General features: G+C 46.4%; 1 protein-coding gene across 7 annotated transcripts in view; it reads right to left on the minus strand.

Annotated features, from left to right (window-relative positions):
• SLTM (SAFB like transcription modulator) overlaps positions 1–18,810 on the minus strand; it is an 89,507-nt gene extending 70,697 nt beyond the window's left edge. For 5 of the 7 annotated variants that reach the window (XM_040342772.1, XM_040342771.1, XM_040342770.1 and 2 more), the window contains exon 1: positions 18,598–18,810. In XM_040342772.1, the coding sequence (XP_040198706.1) occupies positions 18,598–18,741 (144 nt within the window). In that variant the 5' untranslated portion in view covers positions 18,742–18,810. Of the gene's footprint in view, positions 1–8,449; positions 8,656–18,597 lie in introns of those variants that run through there. The other 2 variants (XM_040342768.1, XM_040342773.1) reach the window with 2 other exon arrangements.
• Between the last annotated feature and the right edge of the window lie 1,466 nt (positions 18,811–20,276).

The raw sequence follows: 20,276 nt of genomic DNA on the forward strand, positions 1-20,276 counted from the left end.
AACCACATCCAAGATGCACCATCATCATTCAAACAAAATCAGATCAACAATGGAATGCAGCAGTGTGAACAGAGCCTATAGGATGGGGTCACAAGCTGGGTCATAACACTTGTATTGTCTACATTTATTTATTTTTAATTGCTTTACAATTAACAGGGTTTATTTTTTCCATTTAGGTAGTTATGGTGCAATGGCAGTGTATCTTCCATTATCATGCCAAGTAGGTGTCAAGGGGAATGTGCTGCAAAATGTAGCGAGGCATAAACACTGTGCAGAAATACAAGCAAAAATATCTCTCCTCAACCTTTTTTTTTATTATTAAGAAAAAAACACATTTATATTGTGTCCTCCGCCTGAAGCTGTGTGCCGGCTCCGTTCCCTGCGAGTGTTGCGATGCAAAAGTACACTGCAATCTTACAGATTACATTACTGTACCAAATCATTTCACCTTCCTTTTGTCCAGAGAGAAGGAAAAATTTATATTATATATATATATATATATATATATATATATATATACACATACATACATACATACACACACACACACACACACACACACACACACACACACTTCTTACTGCCTGCAAACTTGAAATTGTCCATAGCAACCAAAAAGTGTCCCTTTACATCAAAAGTGCTTTTAGACCAGCTAGAAAACAGCGATAGTAAGTTAGAACACTTGCAGAATTGAGCGATAGTGCCGAAATTCAGTATATTTTTTTTTTATAGTTATTTTATTATAATTTCATGTTTCAAACCCGGAATGTCTACTAGACTCTTGTTCGGACAGATTTAAGTGTGTCATTACCAAATACAACAGACCTACAATATAACACCAAATTTCTATGCAAAACTATGTAGCAAAAATCTGTCAATCATACTGCCAGGGTGGTTACAGCAGAAATAAATCTGCAGAAATCTGACAGATCCTTTGACAGCAGCATTTCCTCCCCAGCTTCTTAGGGGAGCTGCCCTTCAGCCATCTTGACTGGCCCATGCAGTCCAACTCCTGCACATGTGTAGGAGCAGAAAGTCATCCTGACACTGCTGTTGTGCCAGAAATGTAAACAAAGCTGTGCATGCGCAGTTGAATGCACACTGTAAAGAGAACTGTGGGCAGGCAGGAAAGTTTATTTTAATGCAGATGTAACACAGCATGTCTTTTCTGCAGTAAATAGTCTGCCTGCGAGTTATTAATTTGACTTGCGTTTACCTGATTGCAAGCACAGGGAAAAGCACAATAGGGCATCTGTCAGGTCTTACTGCCATGTCACTTGATGGGGTATATCCCCCATGTTTACAGCGACGCTGTCAAATGAACAGAATAATGCGAAAGTAAAATAAAAAACCCTTTACAGCACTTTGACAAGGTTCTGGCTTTGCCCCATTATGGTAGTGTTTTATTGTCTGTTCTCATGGCTTCTCCCCATCTATCCTTGTTACAATATTGTCACTGGGAAAGAAAGAAGGAATCGCAAAGAAACCTTAGGGCCATGTAACATGTGAACAAGTGTGTGCTGCAAAATGGTGGCACGATGCACAATTACAGTTCATACCCGTTTTCTTTTTTATACTGTATAGAGACACAAAAAAATAAAATAAATTATACCCCGCCCCCCCTTTTCTTTAACCACTTGCCTACATGGCACTTACACCGCCCCCCCCCCAGGCCATTTTTCAGCGCCATCGCACTTTGAATGACAATTGCGCGGTCATGCTACACTGTACTTAAAAACGTTCTCCCTTGAGGGGGCGAACAGGCAAGTCAGGACACCCTCTACTTTGCAGATAGAGAAAGAAGCTGTGTGTTAGTGGACGTCCTGACACTCCTGCTCGCCCCCTCCCTCCCTCAAGAGGCTTTCTCCACACCAGGAAGAAAGCCTTTACTGTGTGTAGTTACAGACAGAGGAAGTGAGGATTTTTCAGAAGAAATAAGGACATTTAAATGCAAAATCGAAGGATGAGGTAAGTGAAGGACGACTGCACTAAGGTAAAGGAAGCTATTTAGGGAAACAAAAATATACCTTTATAACCCCTTTAATGTCACCATAGAAACACTGTACTACTCTGGGGGGGGGGGGGGGGGGGTAATCAAGGTCCTCTCTGAACACAGAAGAAAGTTAGTTTGCAGCAGATCTGCAGGAGCCGCCTGGTCTCACCCTTGTGGTGGGAGGACAGACCGACATCTCTGGGTTTTCCTCACCGACCAGCATTGCAAAGTCCCCCCTGCACCATGAGTGTCAGCTGAAAGATGTTGAACAATACCTACAGGACATACAGAGTAGGGTTGTCCCGATACCACTTTTTTAAGACCGAGTACAGGTGCCAATACTTTTTTTCAAGTACTCGCCGATACCGATACTTGCACTGACAGACATCCTCTTCCATAACTGTAGAATGTTTAAATTACAATACAGGATGTGAAAATGGCACTTTGCAGCCTACAGTTATAGGTGGTACTGTTCTGGCTTTATAGTAATAAACCTGCACTAGGAAAGACACCCCTGCTGTTTTAAGCTGTTTACTTGGATTAAATTCAGAGACAAAAACTTGTAAAAGGAATCTGTTGGGCCTCCTTTGGAAATTAAAAGGATTAGGTGGATTGCTGGTTGATCAATTAAGCCCTTAAACCTGTTGTCTCCATTTAGAAGTCCTTTGATAAAAGATAGCAGCCAGTCTGCAGCCCTAATAGCAGGACAGAGAAAAGGGAAGTAATATTGTGGTCCAACACCTAGCATGACAAATGTTTGGCTGGTTGGAGTTCTTAGAATACAAAGAGGTTTGAAAACATTGTACTTAGCAGCACTCATCTAATGCCCTATCTGCACCAGGGCTGTGGAGTCGGTAAATAAATGTTCCGACTCCTCTGTATTAATATGCGAATATATTTTATACATTCCTTGAGGGAAAGAAACGCAACCTACCACAGGACTACTGGCTGGGAAGCCAACAGTCTACTGTATTGCACAGTTTAAGCAAAAGACAAACACAATGAAAACAAAGTTTTATTATTTTTTTTTTATTAAAGCGGGGGTTCACCCGTACATAACACTTTTTACCCTTAGATGGATGCTTGTTTTGTCTAGGGGAATCGGCTAGTTGTTTTAAAATATGAGCTCGACTTACCGTTTACGAGATGCATCTTCTCCGCCGCTTCCGAGAGGCTTCCGACGGTCGCATCCATCGCGTCACGATTTTCCGGAAGAAGCCGAACGTCGGTGCGCAGGCGCAGTATAGAGCCGCACCGACGTTCGGCTACTAGTGACGCGATGGATGCGACCGTCGGAAGCCTCTCGGAAGACTGTCAATCAAGAAGTAACGCCCGCTCCCGAAGACCCATATCCGGAAGCGACGGAGAAGATGCATCTCGAAAACGGTAAGTACGGCTCATATTTTAAAACAAATAGCCGATTCCCCTAGACAAAACGAGCATACATCTAAGGGGAAAATTGTTTTATGGGTGAACTCCCGCTTTAATCAATCAAGTGGCTGGATAGTAGCAGCAGGCATAAACATCAGGAACAGGATCTTTACCAGTTCAAAAATACAAACCACATTATTTGGTTGTTTTACAACAAAAACAAAACATAGGGCAGTGGGAGGATCCAGGAAGGGGCATTTATTCTAAAACATGATTTTCCTAGGAGAATCCCATAGTCATGTTTAAAGTTTAAGCTAACAATCGGAGTTTACAAGTTTTTATAGCCTAAATGACAGCAGTTTTTCCAATGGTTTACAGCTTCAGTCTTGAACTATTGGCCCTCCATTCCCTTCACTTATACAAGTGTCTCACTCTCTAGTCCTGCAAAAAACATATTTATTTAATCCCTTATTAGTGAGAGGCTAGGTTACACATGGACGCTGCGTTCCCTGTAAAAGCAGGACACAACACTATGGAAAGTATAAGTATTGCAGCTCCTAATTGTGCGTTGCGTGCCATATAGTGAAGCACATGAAAAGCATGCTTCTTCACGGTCACTTAACCTGTTCGTTTTGCGGTTACGTGAGGCACTGCATGCATTGGTCTTAATTCTTACAGTAGAGAAGTCATTAATTATAACTTTTTGTGAATTGGGACATTTAAACTTGCTTTTTTTTTTTTTTATTCCAATCTAAATTTAGTAGGAGTCGGAGTCGGTGCATTGTTTGCCGACTCCAGGTACCCAAAATTTCCCCCGACTCCGACTCCACAGCCCTGATCTGCACACTATCAAAGGAAATGTGACATCTGTGATGAATGAAGTGCACTTGTTGGCATACTTCATACAAAGCAGTTGTGCTCTACTGTGATGTAATAATAAAAAATAAAAAAAAATAGCGTGTGAGAGAACATGGACTGATTCATCGGTGGTTACAGTACAGATTGTTAAACTAAACTACATGAATAAGGCGATTGCCTGATCCGATACCTGGGAGAGAGAGGCAGCGTGTAATGCCTGTGTCCCTATATAATGCTCAGACGGCGGCCATCCAGTGTACAAAAGCCACGCCTCCTCCGTGATATGGGAACTCAGTTTCCCAGCAGTGAGTTAGTGTTCCGCCTATCACGGACATCCTCGTCCATGGTATGAGGATGAGAGGGTGTCTGTGATAGGCAGAACACTTACTCACTTGCTGGGAGTGTTGCCCTATAACAAACGAGGAGGCGGCGCGGCTTTTATACACTGGATGGCCGCCGTCTGAGCATTATACAGGAACACAGGCATTACACACTTCCTCTCTCCCAGGTATTGGATTAGGCATCGGGAGAATTTGCGCGATTTCAAGTACTAGCGCAAATGCTCTGTATCGGTCCCGTTACCGATACTAGTATCGGGACAACCCTAATACAGAGTTCTTGGTTGTTCGCCAGTAGGTTATCATCCATCCACTAGTTTCATGCCCGTTTCCAGTTAAAGCGGAGGTCCGGTTGAGAAAAGAAAAAAAAAAAAAAAAGGTCAGCAGCTACTAACACTGTAGCTGCTGACTTTTAATAAGGAGACGTAGCTGTCCAGGGTGTCCGCGATGACGGCAGCTGAAGCCAAGCAAATGCTCAGGTCTCGGCTGCCCCGCCACCATCCTCTGAGGTAATCAGGAAGTGAAGCCTTGCGGCTTCACCACCCCGATTACTTTCTGCACATGCGTGAGCCGCTACGTGAATGGATGATGTCTCCTGGGACACACACACACACAACACACGGTCCCAGAAGACACCGCTCCCCCATTCCCCAGGAGGCAGTCGAGGAGCAGAAGAAAGACGACAGACCGCGGATCAGAAAGTGGCAGATTAGGACGATCTGCCTAGCAACAGGCACTTTAAGTGGAGCTTCACTTTAAGGAAAAACCTGGCTTTAAGCCATCTGCATCCTTTGGCAAGCAGGTTCTCTGAGGTGTTGGTGCACTTGTCTGATACATTCACTGGTATATATATATTAGTGCTGTCAGTTAAACGCGTTATTAACGGCGTTAACACAAACCCATGTTAACGCCGTCAATTTTTTTATCGCGCGATTAACGAGGCAGCGTTCGGGGGTTATACCGGGATGATGCCTGCAGCCATCATCCCGGTACCGTTGTTTAGAGCGGGCGATCGGCTATCCAAACATAACAACCGATGCGGCTAAAAGCCGCTCGGTTGTTATGCCGGAGGAGCGGGAGGGGACATCCCCCCCTCCCGCCGCCTTTCGGCGCTCTGACCGGGCCTCCCGTCCCACCGGGAGACCCGATCCTCCATCCGCCGCGTTCTGTGTCCAGGCGGAGACTGACACTAAGCCGTAAACGGCTTTGATTCAGTCTCCGCATTGAAACCACGGAAGCGGCGTCATGACGTCACTTCCGGGTTTCTCGGCTGCCAATGGCGCCGGATTTAAAAAAGTACACGGTATTCAGAATGGGCGTTTTCGGCGATCTGAATACTTTGAAGTGCAAAGGAGGGCTCGGAGGTCTTTTAGACCCCGATCCCTCCATAAAGAGTACCTGTCACCACCTATTGCTGTCACAAGGGATGTTTACATTCCTTGTGACAGTAATAAAAGTGATCAAAATGTAAAAAAATAAAAACACAATTTAATATAAAAAAAAAAAAAAAAAAAAAAAAAATAAGAAAACAAAAAAAAAATGTTTTAAAGGGTGAACCTCCTTAATCGCACGATTAATCGTGAGTTAACTATGACATTAATGCGATTAGAAATTTTAATCGCTTGACAGCACTAATAATATACACATATATATATATATACACATATACACACACACACACACACACACATATATATACACACACATTCCGGGGTCAATACAAAATCACCATCTGTGGAGCAAACTTTAACCTGCGATAGGTGGCTTGCGAGGTCCATCAACATCCATACAGCAGTTGTGTCTTTTTGCTAAATAAAAAGTCCTGTGGTGGGCTAAAGCCATCAGCTTACTATCTGGTAAGCAGGTTTTCTGTGAGGTGACGGTGCACTTGTCTCTGATTCAATCACTGGCTGTTTCTATCGATCAAATCAACTACTTGTGAAAACACTGGAGCAATCACGTTTTGCAATTCACTGGACTATAAATTACCGCAATTTTTCCTTTGCCATTATTTTTTTCTTGTTTTACTAGTAATGGTGGTGATCTGCTATTTTTTGCATTATTGTGGCAGACATATCAGACACTTGACACATTTTTGGGACCACTGACATTTACAGAGCGATCAGTGCTATAAATATGCACCGATTACTGTATAAATGTCACTGGCAGGGAAGCAGTTAACACTAGGGGGGGTGATCAGGGGGTGAACTGTTACCTCTGTGTTCTAACTGTAGGGGGATGGGACCAACTAGGAGAGATGACAGATCGTTGTTCCTACTTTGTAGAAACGCAATCTATCTCCTCTCACGGCACAAGGATTGGTGCACACGCGTGGCGATCGCACCCGCCGGCCACGCGCATCGGTTCCCAAATTCAGCAAGCGGGTGCCTCTGGCGGCGCTCACCCTCCGGTGGCTCTCCTGGGCAAAGCCGTATATGTATGGGATTTTGCCCAGGAGAGCCAATCTGCCGCAGTACACCTGCGTGAGCGGGTCGGGAACCGGTTAAACTAAAGGTCTCAAAAACCGGAGCAGATATTTCCTGCTGCCTGTGTCCACCTCCATGACTCTTGCATCAAAAATCAATGTAACCATCCATCCCTCCCCTCATGCCAGGGTACTAGGTGAAGTCCTAGACTCTGACCTGTCCTTTCAGCCCCAAATTCAATCAATCATTTTCAAAAGCTTGTAGACTTCACCTAAATACCATCTCCAACATGTGCCTTTTAAACAAATGAAACCACCAAGTTACTCATTCACTCACTCCCTTGTTATCTCTTGACTACTACAGCTCCCTTCTCACAGGCTATGCCCTCTCCAGTCCATCATGAATACTGCTGCCAGACTCATCTACCTTACCAACCGCTCAGTGTTTGCCACCCCTCTTCACCAATCTACACTGGTGTCTGATCGTTCAGCAAATTAAACTAAAAATACTAACATAGAAAGCAGTTCAAAGCTTTGCCCTAAGCTACATCACCAGACTGCCCTCTCAAGCTCCCTCATCTCCAGAACTTCTTCAGAGCTTCTTTAGTCATCCTCTGGAACTCTCTACCTCAACCTGTCCAGCCATCTCCTATTCTGGCTGCCTTCCAGTGATCCCTGATAACTCATCTCTTCGGCATCATTCACACAGGCGGACTCCCCCATATGTCTGTTTTTAGCTGATCGGATCGAGTCAGATGTCAGCGGACATGTCTGCGCCGACATCCGACGCTCCAAGGCGATGCATGGAGCGGCCGTTCAGGTCCGTGACAGACGGACCCGAACAGCCTGTAGTGTGAATGAGGCCTTCAAGCCTATCACACCTCCAACTAATCTTATCACTTCCATCAGCTCATCCCTCAGTTACAACCCTTTGTACCACTTGCCCCACCCTATTAGAGTGTAAGCTCTTCTGAGCAGGGTCCTCTTGTAGTGTTACAATGTCTCCCTTTTATACTGTAAAGTGCTGTGTAATCTGTTGGCACTTTATAAATCATGTACAATACTTGTGTGAGACCAGATATAGTAAATGCAGGGTCCTGGGCCAAGTAACACTTTTAGCATGCATTCATTTCAATGGGCAGAATATTCTGGTCAATAGAAAGAATTGCCAAACATGCTATTCTGAGCACGTTTTCATCATTTCTCAGTACCCGGGGCCTGCAGCTGAGCCCCAGCGATGATCTGTACACACACACAGAGATGGGTCGGGCAGATCTCTGTCATATCACTCTCCTAGTACAGCGCCCCCCTCCCCGATCCTCCACAGCTCGCCGTATCTCGTACACCAGCCCCCGGGACACACAAAGCCTGGCTCTGCTGCGCACATCTCTAGCGCTAATAAGAGACCTGACTGGGCGGTAACGAGGCCTTCCCACCACACTCCCCTCCCACCTGGGCCCATACCTGCTTGAGCCGGGCCACCAGCACGTTCTTTACCCCGGTCACGTCCAGGTTCCTCCGCTTCAGCTCGGATTTCAGGTCGATAACGCGGAGCTCGGTCACTTTCTCCTTCTGGAGGGGCCCGCTGGATGAAGCCATTTTAGTCGGCTCGATCCGGGCACTAAGATGTCGCCGTTGCACGTGACACGGCTCTGGAAGGACAAGCCCCGGAAGTGGCGGTCACTGGCATGTTGCAGCTTCCGGATACAAACTCTGCCATTAAACTGTAGCCCCGCCCCTCTCTCCCGCCAGCCAGTGAAAGTCCATCGACCCGCTCTGGGATGGATTCTACGCGCCTTCAAAAAGGGCAGCACGACCCCCGACAACGAGCGAGCTTCACCTAGATTGCCAGTGTGTGAGCGCCCATCCTGCCGCCAATCACCTCCTGGGCAATACGTGCTGTTACAAGATATTGTGCACGATGGATTCAAATCAAGTAAAACGGAACAGACATGAATCCAGACACCCCCCTCCCCCAAACATGATACAAATATAAAGTTTACATTAAAATATATTTGTGTAAATCAGTGATCTCCAAACTGTAATCTTCCCACTGACACTGGGCAATCATTTCTGCCACCGACGGGGCACTATACATCCTCCCGCCGACACCAATGACGGGGCACTATACATCCTCCCGCCGACACCAATGACGGGGCACTATACATCCCCCCCGCCGACACCAATGACGGGGCACTATACATCCCCCCGCCGACACCAATGACGGGGCACTATACATCCCCCCCGCCGACACCAATGACGGGGCACTATACATCCCCCCGCCGACACCAATGACGGGGCACTATACATCCTCCCGCCGACACCAATGACGGGGCACTATACATCCTCCCGCCGACACCAATGACGGGGCACTATACATCCCCCCCGCCGACACCAATGACGGGGCACTATACATCCCCCCCCGCCGACACCAATGACGGGGCACTATACATCCCCCCACCGACACCAATGACGGGGCACTATACATCCCCCCACCGACACCAATGACGGGGCACTATCCATCCTCCCACCGACACCAATGACGGGGCACTATCCATCCTCCCAACGACACCAATGACGGGGCACTATACATCTTCCCGCCGACACCAATGACGGGGCACTATACATCCCCCCCGCCGACACCAATGACGGGGCACTATACATCCTCCCTCCGACACCAATGACGGGGCACTATACATCCTCCCACCGACACCAATGACGGGGCACTATACATCCTCCCTCCGACACCAATGACGGGGCACTATACATCCTCCCTCCGACACCAATGACGGGGCACTATTCTCCCCCCCTACTGACCACAGGTGCTATGTAACTGACCAACCCAGAGGCAATGTTGATTCTCATGGATGCTGGGCCCAGGACATTTTCTACCCCCACGGACCACAATTCAGCCCCTTAAAGGGGTTGTAATGGTTCAGCATTTTTCACCTTAATGCATCCTATGCATTAAGGTGAAAAAACATCCAAAGCTTTCCGCCGCCGCCCCCCCCCCCCTTACTTATCTGAGCCTTCAAAAGTCCCGCGTCGAGAACGCACTCGATTACGGCCCGGTCTTCACGGCTCTTCATTGGATAGATTGATAGCAGCGCAGCCATTAGCTCACGCTGCTGTCAATCAAATCCAATGACGCAGGCAACGGGGCCGAGTCTATGGACACAAGTGCTGGACTCGGGAGCGCGCCCGCAAAGTAACCTTCTTGGGAAAGCGCTTCCCAGGGGGGTTAGCTGATGTGGGGAGGAGCCGCCGAGGGAGTCCAGAAGACGTTGATCAGGGCCACTGTGCAAAACGAGCTGCACAGCGGAGGCAAGTATGATTTTTTTTTTTTTTTTAAATAACCGAACAAACCTTTACTAAAACACTTTACATCTGAAGGGCAGTAAACTGGTCCTTTGAAAAGTTTGGAGACCAAGTTAAAAAATAAATAAAAATCATTTAATATAGGAGGGGTGGCATTGTACTTTGTTTTTATTTTTATTATTTGAATGAAAAAGGGGGGGGGGGGGGAGAAGGAGCTACACCCTCCACCTGGCTTCAGACACCTCTGGAAGGCACAGATGACATCACAGAACCTCTCTGCCGATTCCTGGGAAGAGCTGGGTGATTGAAATCCTAAGACAGAACACTGAAGTCCAGAGCATCGCAACCACCAGACTGGCGGCCTTACTCCATCCAGCTGCAAGGTCCTATCCTTGTATAGTCACTTCCAGCTTCCTATCCCCACCCGACCTGCCATAGTGGCATGCAGTGCCAAGACCCTCATCAAGCCTTCAGCACCCTGCAGAGCCATCAGCCCTATAGTACCTACAAACAGGCTGCTCAGCCCCCTGTTGGGGTATACAGACTTGAAAAAAAGTCCCCACCCCCACAGTTGCCAGCAGCTTCTTCCAGAAGCCTCATTCCCTACATAGCCACCAAGTCTGCTGCAGAGTCCCCCAACTCGCTCAGTGACATCAATCCTCATCCAGGTGCTTCCAGTATTTAAATGCATATTTTGTATTAAAAATTATGTGCTAACCCTTTAAGTAAATGGGTTTTATTCCAACCAAGTAAACAAATTTCTCTTTTTTTAAATGTTAGCCAAAAAAAAAAAAAAAAAAAAAGATATATCTTCAAAAATGATAGTCTAGTCAAAGTCCACATCTAATCATATCATAAAACGCATGAAAACCCTCATGCAAATCCACGCAGTGATTTTTATTTTTTTTCCATCCAATACCATAAATTGCATGCCTTACTAAATAAATGACCCCTGACCACCTGAGGTCATTTGAACTTGTATAACAAACCAGTCCTCATCTTGGTGATAATGGGCAACCTCTGCAGTGACCCTTCATAGGCTCATTAGGTACCTCAGTAGTTATGCTTCAGCACTGACCACGAAAGAGATAGTAAAGTCCCATTCACACCCTGCATAGTGGAAACATGTGCTTCGGGAGTACAGCTTCATGTACTTTTTTACTTTGCGTCTCGTGTGTCATTAGATTTAACGACCATGCAAGCACAACTTGCATTCTTCATGGGTTCCCAGTAGCGATGCACCAATACAAGTTTTTTTACGGGCAAGTATTGATACTCCTCCTCCCCCAAGTACTTGCCAATTATCAATACCTATTTTTAGAATCATGTGACTTTAGGCCTGGTTTCGCTTATACAGTTTCCTGGTGATCTGTTTCTACAGTGCTTATTACAATGCGTTCTGCTTTTTTTCCCCAACCAATTTGTTATTGGGCAGATTAAAAAAAAAATCATAAAATGCATCAAAAAACACACTACCATATCTTTATAATCATTAGGAACTGTAAGCCCTGGTTCACACCAGTGCGCCTTTCAAATTGTGCCACTTCAGCACACATTACAAAAACTGCAGATCAGTGCGATTTGGACCTCAGATTTCATTGCAGCTTGTATTTTCATTTAACAGAAATCAATGCAAGTTGCAATGAGATCTCAAAAAAGCAGTGCAGGAACCCTTTTCAAAGTTAAGGTTAGAGGTAGACCGATATGGGTTTTTCTCTGGCCGATGCCGATATTTAGAAATCGGGATGGCCGATATATGATGCCGATTTATGCGGCCGATATTTTAGGCCGTTTTTTGGTTTTGTTTGTGGCACTGGCTCGTGGCACTGGATGCCACTAATTGGCACTGGAAGATGGCACCAGCAGAAGGCACTGATTGGCAGGTGGCACTTATTGGCACTGGCAGGTTGCACTGGATGGCACTGAAAGATGGTACTAGCAGAAAGCACTGATTGGCAGATGGCACTGGTTGGCACTGGCAGGTGGCACTGGTTGGCATTGGCAGGTGGCACTGATTGCTTTAGTTGGCACTGGTATTGACACTAAATGGTGGCACTGGTATTGGCACTGGATACAAGTTGGCACTGGATAGGTGGCACTGGTATTGGCACTGGATAGAAGGTGGCACTAATTGGCACTGGATGGTGGCATTGGCAGATGGTACTGGACGCCAAGTGGCACTTATTGGCATACTGTCAGGGGGCCCTGGTGCAAAAAAAATAGTGTCACCGCCCTCAGTACAACAGACCCCCTCCCTTCAGGATAGACACCCACCCCCCTCCTCAGTACAGACCCCCTTCCCGCAGTACAGACACCAGAGAGCGGTGTCTGTCCCACGAGCGCGGGCCCCTCCTCCTCTGTGGGTGTAAACAGAGAGGAGGGCCGCCGCGCTGGGTGTACCAAGATGGCCGCGGCTCCGGAGCTAGGCAGAAGCCGCGGCCTTTCCTGATGCTGTGACCGCAGCGGCAATGCGCGGATTGCCGACGCGGTCACAGCATCAGGAAAGGCCACGGCTTCGGCCTAGCTCCGGAGCCGCGGCCACCGCTAGTGGCCATGTTAAATATCGGCCAAATTTGGAGAAAAATCGGCCGATGCCGATTTCTCCAAAACTGCCAAATATCGGCCGATATATCGGTCGACCTCTAGTTAAGGTATCGGTTTTAGCATCAAGACGTTTGCATGAGTACAGGTATTCATACAAAAGCTTAGTATTGGCACCAATACCAGTCTCTGTTCAATGCTAGCTTCCAGAACGGGTGTGAATGCAGCCTAAATCCACAAGGCAAAGTAGGTCTATTGAAGAGAACATTAGAAAAGTCAACGTTTCCTCTGGCAGGCATGAGGACGTCAGCTGATATCATCGCACCTGCCCAGGTGAGCAGGGCGTTTTTCAATGCTCTGAAGCTTTTATAAACCTACTTGGTCATGCAGAACAAGCTCAGTGGCACAGAGCGCTTTACTTTTAATTTTTATTACATTTTTTTTACACTGTCCTTTTAACTTCTAGAGGACCAGCTGCCGCAGTTATACTGAGGCAGGTCGGCTCTCCTGGGCAAATTGACATAGCTTTACGTCGGCTGATATAAGACCACCAGGGGGGGCGCGTCCTCTGCGCAACGGAGTTGCACCGACTTCAAAGTAGTCCCTACACTACTTTGGTCTGACTTTGATGTGAGTTAAGGCTAAACCTTTTTCTAGTAGATAGAGTGAAGATGTAGAACACCTGTCAGGTTTTTATTGCCGTGGCCCCATTACAGAGATTTTTATCAAATGTGAAAAAAATTATAAATGGTGACCAAATCATAAATACAAGCAGAACCTTCCAATTACAACACGGCTATTTTGGCATTTTGGTTAGATTAGAAAAGCAATATTAAAGCGGTGGTTCACCCTCCATAACATCTTTTTAGCATAAAATGAGGCATAGTAGCGCGAGCTACAGTATGCCTGTCTTTATTTTTTTTTCCCCCTACTCACTGTGCAATCGTAGAGACAAGATTACGACTCCCAGCGGGGAATGGGCGTTCCTATGGAGAGAGAAGGTGATTGACGGCCGGCTCTGGCACGTCACGCTCCCCGAAGACAGCCGGAACAGGTCTCGGCTCTTCACGGCGCCTGCGCACAGACTATGCACAGGCGCCGTGAAGCGCCAAGTCCTATTTCGGCTATTTCCGGAGAACCGTGACGTGCCAGAGCCGGCCGTCAATCACCTTCTCTCTCCATAGGAACGCCCATTCCCCGCTGGGAGTCGTAATCTTGTCTCTACGATTGCACAGTGAGTACGGGAAAAAAAAAATAAAGACAGGCATACTGTAGCTCGCGCTACTATGCCTCATTTTATGCTAGAGGAAAAAAAAAAATGTTTTTTTATTAATAGGGTGAACCCCCGCTTTAAAGTCTAGTTTGTTTAAAAAAAAAAACGTTATATTTCAGTACAGAGCAGCCCTCTTCTCGGGTCCCACCCTGGCACCTCCCTCCAGCTGGGTTCCCCCCACAGAAAACAAGGGCTCAGGTATGCATTTGGGGGGGGGGGGGGGCTGCTGCACACAGAAAATGTATTATCTTCACAACCACTTGAAGGTAAAACTTTTTTTTTTTGATCAAAAAAATAAAAATAAAAAAGTATGTATATCTATCCGATACTAGTGTTGGTGCTGATACCAACATTTGTCTAATCCGATACCTGTGTAGTGAGGGATGATGGGGGCGGCAACTGACAACAGCCTCTTCTCCACATTCAATCAGAGAATGCTTTGCATTTATTACAAGTAAGCTGCAATATATTACATGTTTAGTTTAATACTGCTTAAAAGCTCCAGTGGGAGAAGGAAAAAGCCTTTTAGTATTACTTTAACCACTTCATTACTGGGCACTTAAACCCCCTCCGTGCCCAGACCAATTTTCAGCTTTCAGCGCTGACGCATTTTGAATGACAATTGCGCGGTTATACAACACTGTACCCAAATTATATTTTTATAATTTTTTTCCCCACAAATAGAGCTTTCTTTTGTTGGTATTTGATCATCTCTGCGATTTTTATTTTTTGCGCTATAAACAAAAAAATCCAGAATATTTTGAAAAAAAAAAAAAACAAACACAATATTTTTTACTTTTTGTTATAATAATATCCCAATTTAAAAAAAAAAAAAATTACCCTCGGTTTAGGCCGATATGTATTCGTCTACATATTTTAGTAAAAAAAAAAAAACACGCAATAAGCGTATATTGATTGGTTTGCGCAAAAGTTATAGCGCCTACAAAATAGGCGATAGATCTATGATTTTTTTTTTTCTTTTACTAGTAATGGCGGCGATCTGTGATTTTTTTTGTCAGGCCTGCGATATTGCGGCGGACGTATCGGACACTTGACACAATTTTGGGACCATTCACATTTATACAGCGATCAGTGCTATAAAAATGCACCAATTACTGTATAAATGTGACTGGCAGTGAAGGGGTTAACACTAGGGGTTAAATGTGTATCCTGGGTGTGTTCTAACTGTGTGGGGGGAGGGGACTGACTGGGGGAGGTGACCGATGCCGTGTCCCTATGTACAAGGGACACAGATCGGTGTCCTCTCTCCCTGACAGGACGTGGAGCTCTGTGTTTATACACAGAGCTCCATGTCCCTGCTGTCACCGCCGATCGCGGGTATCTGGCGGACATCGCGGCCACCAGGCACACACATCGGCTTCCCAGCGATGTGCCGGGCACGTTGTTTCCCAGCTGCGCGCCCCCAGTGGCGCGCACAGGGAATGTCATCAACAGGACGTCCAGCGACGTCCACCCGGCACTTTCGTCTATAGCGTGGATCTCAAGTGGTTAAAGTAGAAATTGGGTAAAACTTTTCCCCCCCCTCATTTTGGACAAAAGAGGGTTATAACCTGTCAGATTTTTTTTCACCATCCCTTCCAGCCTAAAGGAGAGATGTGGGGGGTGCGATTTACGCGTAGGAGAAGAGTGCCAAAATAGCCCCAGTATGGAAGTAGTTAAGATACATGCTCTCAATAACCAACCACATTAAAAAGCATTAAACGATTAGTCCAGCCTGAGATTTTTAGGTTGGGCTTCAACCTATGGGTCACAGGAGTGCAATTCATTTTGCACTCCTGTGACCCGTTTTCAGCAGAGAGCGGTCTGAAATCCGCTCTCTGCTGACGTCAATGCCATCAGTCAGGGTAGCGCGTCATCCCGACTTCCAAGTCTGGATCAGAAGCTGCCTTGATTGATGGCAGTCTCAGCGAGCCGCTGAGACAGCCGTTCCCCACCCCTCCACAGCTCAGAAGTATATCAGAAGCGATGCTGACTGATAGTCAGCATTGCTCGGGGAGGAGTGCAGAGATGCCGGGGACAGATGCAGCATCGGTCTGATGCTCCATCCACGAGGCAAGTATGAACGTGGGGGGGGGGGGGGGGGACCCTCATACTTCTCTTAATTACTGTAAAGGCTTTATGTGCATTTGGCCATCATTTACAGAGCGTGTTCTGTAGAAAGCACAGCAAGAATCGCACTGTGATTTTTTTACTTCAGTTTTGCCATATTTTCATGCAGTCGGCAAGAAAAAAGGGGGATTCTTCCACATTCAGGAGAGGGAAGTTAAACCTCCTAACCGCAGCAGCTCCTAAACTCCAATAAAAGTCTGTGTGTGCATTGACACAGGCTTTTATGGAGTTAAGTTGCAAGGAGTTCAACCCACCCCTTTAAAGAATTAAAAGACAGCAGCTACACCTACTGACATTTAACATCAAGACACTTGGCTGTCCTGGAGTCCAGTGATGTTGGCACTGCATGCCGACATTGGCTGGTCGTGTGCTGCGGCCGCCATTGCTGATAAGGAAACCTAGGAGTGTAGCTTTTTGGCTTCACGGCTGTGTCCCTACTGCACTTTCCTTTACTGGCCCAGCAGAAGGGGAGGGAGACCAAGCTGCTGACGTATTTCGCCGTGACACGATCTCCCAGAAGTGAGGACATGGTACCCCCAAAAAAATGCCCCCCCAAAAAAGGTACCAAATGTGGCACCGGAGGGGGAGAGAAATCAGAAAATGCACTTTTGGCTGGAACACCACTTTAAAGCGTATCTCCACCCTAAAGTGGAACTCCCGCTCATCGGAACCCCCCCCCTCCGGTGTCACATTTGACACCTTTCAGGGGGAGGGGGTGCAGGTATTTGCACCCACTTCCAACCACACAGTCTGGGGGCAGGATGTCAAATCCCATCCTCCCCGTTGTGTTCTGGGAAATACTCGTCTCCCAGAACACAGCGGGAGCCAGTCAGCACAGCGCAGCGCGACTTGCGCCGTAGGGAACCGTGCAGTGAAGCCGGAGCGCTTCACTTCTTGGTTCCCTCACAGAGGATGGCGAGGGGGCAGCAGGGTGACAAGCTATCGCTCGTCCTGCGGACGACGCTGGACTCCAGGACAGGTAAGTGTGCCAATATTAAGTCAACAGCTGCAGTATTTGTAGCTGCTGACTTTTAAAATATTTTTTTTTTTCAGCGGACATCCGCTTTAAGAGCTTCAGGACAAGAAGAAAAAAAAAAAAAAAACACACCAAACGCCCCTAAACACAAGTTTAGGAGCTGCTAGTGTACATGAAGCCTTATAGACTGAACAAGAACTTACTGCTCCAGGTGAGAGGAAGCCTGCTGGATCCCGTGGGTGCCCGGCTCACCTCTGTGTATAAGAGAAATGGCCACACACCATTATGATGATCCAAGATCCTTTTATTATGACATCCCAAAAGACACTACAGGAACAGAATGCCTGGTAGATTAATTTCACACACTTCAAATGCGTTTAATCACCTGAAGTGCGTCTACAAGGCATTCTTTTCCTGTAGTGTCTTTTGGGAAGTCCTAATAAAAAGGATTTTAGATCATAACGGTGTGCGGCCATTTCTTTCTGAAGCCTTATTACTTACAGGGGGGGGGGGGGGGGGGGGGGGGGGGGGGGGGGGGGGTAAAACCCAACAGTTGAGCCTCACTCCCCCTTTAGCTGAGAGGGCAGTGGCCGAGTGTATATATGCCACGGCACAAATGATACCCCATGTCAAACTCAGCAGCCACTACCGACCGCAGAATGTGACCATTCAAGTGAATGGGGTCAGACTGTAAACACACACAATGTATGAAGTTGTGGTAGTCTGGCATACAGGGGGGGTATAAAACAGGTAGTGCGGTACCCATTTAATGCCTGCCAAATGCTCTCTGAAGAGAGATCCAAACAGATTGCTATTCAGAGAGCAATACAAGTGAGACCAAAGCACAAGGCTGCATTCACACTATTGTGTGCCCATGAACGCACCCAAAATTGTGCACATATACTTGACAAAAAAATAAAATATATAAATACTACATCTCTTGCGGTACTAGTCACCGTTCTTCAGATGCACATTTCCCATGAGACAAATGTGGGTACAAAATGACCCAATGAATCACGACACTTATAAGGGGTACACAAGTGACTTTTCTGCCACACTTATGATGAAATGAATGGGCCTCTCTATGCACACAGCACCACACATACAAGCATTATTTATCCGACGTGTGAATGAGGCCTTACAGTCACTGCTCATACAGAAAAGGGGAAAAGCTTTCCCTGTGATATAAACACTGCTATGGACATTTCCGAGGATACATCTCAGGCCTGTCTCTACATTAAGAAGACAGCTGGGGAACGATAATGTGTGCAGCACCTCCACACAGCACAGCCTCCCCCATCCACAAGGCCTCAGCTGGCAGGGAAGCCATTACACTAGCAGCCCCTCCCCCACGTTCGCAGCGAGGCCTCATACCTGTTTGAGCCGGGCCACCAGCACGTTCTTCACCCCGGTCACGTCCAGGTTCCTCCGCTTCAGCTCGGACTTCAGGTCGATAACGCGGAGCTCGGTCACTTTCTTCTTCTCGAAAGGGCCATTGCTACTACAAGGCGACGCCATGACTAAAAAACCGACACCACCATCAACACCAAACCAAATACACAGCACCACCCACCGGAGAGGAAGAATTAACGCAGCACACTACGTACGTCCGTGACGTCACATCCGGCATGTCTGTCTAGCTGGTCATCCCCGCCCACCTGCATGGGGTGGGAAGGCTATAAAATGAGCTGATAGTTACTGCAAGATAGTTACATTCATGTTTACTTTTCTCAGTGTAAGAGCCCATTCACACCTTGGCGTTTTGTCGCCTGTAGCGCGACGCGCACAAACGCCAGAGGGACCAAAATACATGTAAGGCTATGGGCATGGTTCACATCTGCACGCTGATGCGCCTGACGCGCATCGCCTGTAGTCAAAAGAAGTTCCGGACCCTTTTTTGTCGCGCAATACGCGCGATATGCGCGTATTTGAGCGTTTTTGGTTTTCCATTGAAATCAATGTAAAACGCCAGATACGCGCGTATTGCGCGACAACAAGCGTTTGCTACGGGCGTTTTGTCAATAGAACTTGTCGCCCATGCAGAAGATTAAAAAAATCTACCAACATAGCAACAAGTGATGAAAAGATGATAGTTTTTCCTATTGGCTAAAAAAAAAACGTCTAAGTACAAAAACGTCGGACAACGCTGTATGCAAACGCGCATATTAGCATGAATACGCGCAGAAAAAAACGCCCGAAAAAACGACCGAACGCCCTACGCTCAGGTGTGAATGCAGCCTTATTAGGGTTGTCACCAGGACAATAGATGAGTATTAACCACTTCCATACAGGGCTGTTATACACACATCCATACCAGGCCTATTTTGGCACTTCTCTCCTACATGTACAAATCATAATTTTTTTGCTAGAAAATTACGCAGAACCCCCAAACATTATATACGTTTTTTTAGCAGACACCCTAGGGAATAAAACGATGGTCATTGAAACGTTTTATCTTGCACGGTATTTGCGCAATAATTTTTCAAACGCCTTTTTTTTGGAAAAAAATTGTTTCATGAATTAAAAAAATAACAAAACAGTAAAGTTAGCCCAATGTTTTTGTAAAATATGAAAGATGATGTTACACCGAGTAAATAGATACCTAACATGTCACGCTTTGAAATTGCGCACACTCATGGAATGGCGCCAAACTTCGGTACTTAAAAATCTCCATAGGCAACGCTTTGAAATTTTTTACAGGTTACCAGTTTAGATTTACAGAGGAGATCTAGTGCTAGAATTGTTGCTGGCACTCTAACGCACGCGGCGATACCTCACATATGTGGTTTAAACGGCGTTTACATATGTCGGCGGGACTTGCGTGTGCGTTCGCTTCTGCGCGCGAGCTACCGGGGACAGGGGCGTTAAAAAAAATATTTTTTATTTATTTTAATATTTTTACATATTTATTTATTTTTTTACACTTTTTTTTTTATTTTATTTTTTTTATTATCACTTTTATTCCTATTACAAGGAATGTAAACATCCCTTGTAATAGGAATGTGTGTGACAGGTACTCTTTATGGAGAGATGCGGGGTCAATAAGACCCCAC

Source organism: Rana temporaria, chromosome 3, assembly GCF_905171775.1.
Source record: "Rana temporaria chromosome 3, aRanTem1.1, whole genome shotgun sequence".
NCBI classification, from domain to species: Eukaryota; Metazoa; Chordata; class Amphibia; order Anura; family Ranidae; genus Rana; species Rana temporaria.